The sequence below is a fragment of the Trachemys scripta genome, chromosome 2 (genome assembly GCF_013100865.1).
Source record: "Trachemys scripta elegans isolate TJP31775 chromosome 2, CAS_Tse_1.0, whole genome shotgun sequence".
In the NCBI taxonomy this organism is placed as follows: domain Eukaryota; kingdom Metazoa; phylum Chordata; order Testudines; family Emydidae; genus Trachemys; species Trachemys scripta.
Window position 1 is genome coordinate 150,377,279 of NC_048299.1, and position 6,598 is coordinate 150,383,876.

The 6,598-nt window shown below is 41.7% G+C and overlaps 1 protein-coding gene across 1 annotated transcript; it reads left to right on the top strand.

Annotated features, from left to right (window-relative positions):
* The first annotated feature begins 260 nt into the window (after positions 1–260).
* Positions 261–6,144, top strand: NKX2-6 (NK2 homeobox 6). Its single transcript, XM_034761834.1, has 2 exons — positions 261–875; positions 4,651–6,144. The coding sequence occupies exons 1-2, from the start codon at positions 584–586 to the stop codon at positions 5,241–5,243; spliced, it is 885 nt and encodes a 294-aa protein (XP_034617725.1). The 5' UTR covers positions 261–583; the 3' UTR covers positions 5,244–6,144.
* Positions 6,145–6,598: the final 454 nt, after the last annotated feature.

Consider the following 6,598-nt stretch of genomic DNA (forward strand, 5'->3'; position numbering starts at 1 on the left):
GAGTCTATTAGAAATATATAACCTGGGTCACCAGTTCTCTAGAAAGCGAGGAATATTACGTGCAGTGTTTTTTTTTTTTTTTTAAATCTCCTAAGACTAAAACAACTGCTGTTCCCACTCCCACCATCAACTATTCACCCAAAGGAAGAGTTCAGAAAACGAAAGGCTGACCTCATTCCAGCTTAGCTCTGTCAGAATGTCCCGTTTCCCCCCCCCCCCCGCCTAATATCGATGCATATTTATTGATCTCTGAGAGATACCCTACTCTGCAGTATCAGTCAAGAGGTAAATAAGAGGTAGGGGGTAGTCACGTGGCTCCGGAGGAACCAATGGGCCTTTAGGAGGAAGCCTTCCCATTCACAATTCCAAGGTAACCCTAAGCCCGTGGGAGCACGCCAGAAGCAGCCCAGCGAGCCAAAGAACTACAGGGTCCTGGCACACACGACCCTCCAGTCCCGGGAGCCCTGATTTTGCTCCTCGGGGGATTCGTTCCCCTCCCTCCATCTCAGGGGGCCCAGAATTGGACATCGTGGAGGGGCTCCAACATTTCTCCCTCTCCATTTCCCTCAGGAGTCCGAGCAGGATGCTGCCCTGTCCTATCACTTCCACCCCTTTCTCGGTCAAAGACATTTTAAAGCTGGAGCAGCAGAGCGCTCAGAGCGGGGACCCTCAGGGATTCTTCCCCCAGGATTTGCAAGAGCCTCCGGCCCTGCAGCCACCCCCTGCTTGTCTGCACAAGAAACAAGAGGCTACCTACAATTCTGGGGACCTTCCCTTCCCGGTGGAAGACGATCAACGCGGAAATTGCAGGAGGCGTGAGGAGGAGTATGAGCTCATGAGGAGCTCCTGTGAAGAAGAAGAAGAGATGGACCTAAGTAAGTTAACAATGGGAGGGACAGGGAGGGGGATACCACCAGCTTGTAAACTTGGGGACTAATCCAAAACCACTGGAAGTCAATGGGAATCTTTCTATTGGCTTCAGTGGCTTTGGATCAATTATGAAGTTCATGGAGGATAGATCCATCCGTGGCAGTTAGCCAAGATGGTTGGGGAGGCAGCCCCATGCTCTAGGTGTCCCCAAACCTCTGATTGCCGAAGCTGGGAGTTGATCACTGGATAATTCACCTGTTCTGTTCATTCCCTCTGAAGGCACTGGCCACTGTCAGAAGGCAGGATATGAGGCTAGATTAATAGATTCTAGGACTGAAAGGGACCTCGAGAGGTCGAGTCCAGTCCCCTGCCCTCATGGCAGGATCAAATACTGTCTAGACCATCCCCGATAGACATTTATCTAATGGACCATTGGTCTGACCCAGTATGGCCATTCTTAAGCCCATAAAGAGGTGCATAGATTTGGAATAGAACTTCATAGCAAATTACCTCTCCAAGATATTATTATCCCAGTGAAATGAGCCTATCTATAGGCTTTTAGTATTGGTTAATACACAGAATCTGGGGCAAGGGGATTGCACAGGTTCATTATCATCAAGCCATATATTCGTGCATCGCAAGAAATCCGCATTAAAAATCGTTAAGAAACGCTGGGAGAGAAAAAATCTGAGCTACAAGACCGTTGCAGTGAAATAATTTGTTTAACTTAAGATACCAGGTGATTTCATTTGGGATTTTATATAATGGCAGGATAAAATTTTTGAGTAGCCAGAGAGGTTGCAATTTGGAATTTGTAATATACATATTTGATATCTTTGTGAGACATATATAACGTCATGCACGTGTTGATAGATATTAACAGAACCTTATGCAAATTTAATTGTTCAAACTCTTCTGTGTCACTATTATCAACAAAATGTAACTGGATTCTAGTCTCTTCAGATTCACCTATATTGTTTTAAAAGTTCTTATAGTAAACAAAAGAGATACAAGTAAAACAATGCAAGAAATAAAGCCACTGGTATGTATACAGTAAAAGTATTTTAACAACCGTATACTTTCACAAAGTATACTTCACACTTAATATAGGAAAGCATTTGGATACATATAAATAGAAAAGAAATCGGGTACTTCGCAGCCGCAGGGAATACAGTTACAAAATTACTACCGTGAAAGATGTAAAAATATTGTTGCTTTTGTGAAAACAAAAACAAAAAACCACTGCGTTTCAAATTAGATCTCGTTTGACTGCACGAACAAAGCTGGTATTTAAAATTTTAAAACCCTTACATATTATTTAAAACAAATAATGGTCAACATTCAACATTTATTTTTTTCCTCCAACTGATGTTTTATGGAGGTGGCTTTTTCTTTGTTGACTTTTTACTCTAAAAAAGTTTCAAAAATAAAACCAGTCACAAAGTAACAAGTCCATAAAATTAAATCATCAGCACAGGGAATTTTAGAAGATGGCAAATCTAACCACTGAAGTGTCAAACTGGGGAGGGGGCGGGGGATGGCCTGTATTTTGATTTGAAAAAAATTACTTCTTACGGAAATAAAAATTATATAACTTTGCATTTAATAGTTCAAGTTTTCAACTCCTTGTTAGGCCTGTTAAGCGTCTAAGGAAAATATTGAAGCAATCTTCCAATGAAGGAGGGAACACTATCAACTCCACGGGACAATGCACATCAAATTTTCCTATAAGCTGAAAATAATTTAAAATATGAAGTAGTTTTATATTATTTCACTATATACATAGAGGAAAAAGATCTGTATGTGTGTGCATATATTCAAACACTTTATAATATATTGTGTACATGCATTAACACTATTTTAATATATAAAGCGTTTGAATATGTGTACACACACACACACACTATTTTTAAAAACAGAAAAATTCCAACATTCTCAATTACATGAAAAATGACTGGATGGTCATTTAACACGTGCACAATTGTAATTAAAACAATAATTCAAAATATTACAGCCCACTGCGTGGTTATTTTCAATGCCATGAGGTGATTTTTAAATAATTAAATCGAAAATAAATCTCCTTCGTGCAGGATCGCATTAGCAGCATAAATCACACTAGAATAGCGAGAATAGTTGTAACCTGCTAAATACTGATTTGACGTGGTCGAAATTTTAGTCTAAACCGATTTTTTTGTTTTGTTTTGTTTTTGTTACTGAATCACTCTCAGCTCTTTGTTAACAAACAAGTGTATTTTATACGCAGGTTTAGGAAGCCGCAGTCGAACTGCCAGCATTTTCAATACACATTGATCAGATGTTTGTTTTGCATAACATAGTTCAAAACTTCCTACTTTATAGCGCAAATAAATAGGAACGCTGGGCGTTTTCCTAACACCTAAACGGCATTATTATATAAGCAAGAAAATCAATAAGGCTCATCTTGTGCCTTTTTTTTTTTTTTTTTGAATCGCCTACAACGATTTTCTTTTAAAGTGTAATGGGGTGGAGGAAGAAGCAGGAAATTCAGACAACATGGGACGCTCTGAACCAAAGTTTGGACGAGCAAAGAAAAAAGAATACACATAGGGGTCATTTATATGGGACCCCTATTCCTTGCGAAACGGCTGGTGTCCTACGCTGCTTCATGCGCACATCTCGCGACAGAAACCACTCCCAAAACACTGCACTGAAAACTAGAACCCATTAGTGGGAAACATGAAGTAAAGCGGCGGCTGATTCTGCCACACTGGCGCATATCAATTATATGGTCCCTGTTCAAGCCAAGAGGTCTACTCCCTGGAGTAAGGATGACTCCTGTGAGTAGGAGCTTGCAAGATCGGACATCTAGATTTGGAAATGACTAGGAAGGGAGGCGGGGTCTGTGTGTGGAATGGAGCACCGGGAGTACTCACAGGCACAGGGTCCACGGGAGATCTGTGAATAAATCAAACTGGAATGTAACAGGTGCCGCCCACGGAGTAGGAGTCTAAAGCGAAGCGGATCTATCTATCTACGTATTAAAACAAAGCTTTGATGTGCATTGTCCCGTGGAGTTGATAGTGTTCCCTCCTTCATTGGAAGATTGCTTCAAGTTTCTTGCGTCAAATTAAAAACAAAAATAGCCTAATAGTGTCTCCCCTCCTCGACACACACACACATACACACACGATATTCCGGTAATAAAAGACAGCAAGGTATACACTGAGTTACGGTTATTTGCTCTGAATCGTTTACATGGGATATTTTCAGTGGATCAGCTCCTGTTTTACTTTCCTCACCCATCAATCTCAGTAGTATAGACGGGAGTATTTATGCAATTCAAGTGGAGAGGGGTTTGGTCCAATGAAATATACATAAATGATACAGTAATAATTAATGACAGCTCACCAGCCTTCATAGATCTGATGCAAAGTCTGCTAAGTCAATGGAAAGGCACTCATTGATTTAATGAGTTTTGGATCGGGCCTATTGATTATAATCACTTTAGGGCAGACAGAGAGAAATGATCAGCGCTGGTCGATGAAAGACTTGAACTAATTTTGTTTATTCAATGAAAAAAATCGAAATTTCACTTTTTGGCAGAAACATGGGATGATTCCCCACCCCCCAAGACGTTCACGTTAAATTCAGCCTATTTTTCGAATGGCTTAACGATCATGAATCTAATTTCACAGGAGCCCGGGATTAGTTCTTTGACCCAGGGCTAGAAAACACTCCAAACATGTGTAACCCTTCTGGGGGCAGAGCTGAAAATGTCTCCCTTTGCTTTGGGTTTCGCAGGAAAATCTCTGGCCGCGGACTCTTTCGAGCCCAGGGAGAAGAAAGACGACCCGTGCGAACGTCCCAAGCAAAGGCAGAGGCGGAAACCCAGGGTTTTGTTTTCTCAAGCTCAAGTTTTCGAGCTGGAAAGGCGGTTTAAACAGCAGAAGTACCTCTCGGCTCCGGAACGGGAGCATCTCGCCAGCCTGCTGAAACTCACCTCCACGCAAGTCAAGATCTGGTTCCAGAACAGGAGATACAAGTGCAAGAGACAAAGGCAAGATAAATCGCTGGAGTTCTCGGCCCATCCCCTTCCTCCCAGGAGGGTAGCGGTCCCTGTACTAGTCAGAGATGGCAAACCGTGCCTTGGGGGCTCCCAGGGTTACACTGCCCCTTATAATGTCACGGTCAGCCCTTACTCCTATAACACCTACTACAGCGGTTATAGCAATAGCCCGTACAGAGCAAACTACAGCGGTAGTTACTCTGGGGGGCCCGCGAGTACCACACCAGCCAGTCACATCATGAACATGAGCTTTAGTGTCTCCAGCGCTGCTCAGACCCAGCAGGGTCACTTGCAAGCCACGCTGCAAGCAGGGATCAGGGCTTGGTAAATGTCTCCCTTGAAACTGACCACCTGGATGATGCTGAACATCGCAAGGGCAGGAGGGCGATCAGAAGCCCCGGTCCAGCCCCATGGAGACTCTTTTAAAAGACGCTGTGTTAGAAAAAGGGGGTCTCTGGCGCTTTCAGGTTCTGATCCCTGGGGACTAAGCTACGGATCACTTTATTTATTTAACATGGGTGTTTTTAAATACAGCCCTTCCTCTGTCTCTCACCTTCTACCCCCCCCCCACCAAAGGTATTTGCTTCTCCAGAATGCAAGAAGAGCAGTGATCATCCGAGTCCAACCAACCTAGTGTCCTTCCTAAAGACAAATTTGAAAGTACTGGTTGTGCACCTTTCTGTACATTTATTTTCAGCTGACCATTTTATTTTATTCCTTAAAAAAAAAAAAAGTTTATCCTCTGTGATAAAGTTCGGATATACCTATCTTCATTCCTGCCCAGCACACATTTTTCATTTGTGTATGTTTTTCAATTTAAAAAAATGAAACACCACATTTTTTTCAATTACATTGTTCACACTTAAAAAAAAAGTCTGTCCTGTCCCACTCAAAAATGTGCAGTTACCACGAAATCTGATTCAGCACAGCAATTGGAAATAAATGCTCAAGTTATCAAAAAGAGAGAGAAAGGTCATAGTCTAATGGCCTGAGCATAGCTCTGTAAGCCAGGAATTCCTGAGCTCTGATCTTCGACACTGACTTTCTCTTCAACCCTGGGCACATTCTTCAACCTCTCTGCTTCCCTTCCCCATACCTAAAATTGGTTTATTTTATTTCACAGGAAAGTTGTGAGGGTTAATTAATTAGTTGCTGGGTCAGATCTTCAGCTGGTGTCCAACAGCTTAATTATATTGATTTCAATGGAGCAATGGCGATTTACATAGCTAAATATATATATTGAGCCACATCCTTAGCTATGTAAATTGCCATTGCTCCATTGAAATCAATATAATTAAGCTGTTGGACACCAGCTGAAGATCTGACCCAGCAACTAATTTATATATATAAAGTGCTTTGCAGGTTACAAGAACTACCCAAGTATTAAATCTGGAAGAGCCGAATATTGTTTCCAAGACTGAGGAAGAGAGCTTTCCAAGAATCACTTCTGTGCTGGCATTTTCAGGGGCATTACATATGTTGTGAATAACTACACTGATCATTTGGGTTGTTATTGTAGAAATGTTTTTCGATGACTAAATAAGGACATGGTTTTACTGAAATTTATTATATTATTAAAGAAATGCTGTGTAAAAGGATTAGTATTTCTCTACACCGGAGTGACAAGAGGTGGAACTAAAGTCCAGAGGAAGATGCTGCTCTCATAAAGGAAAAAATATTTCA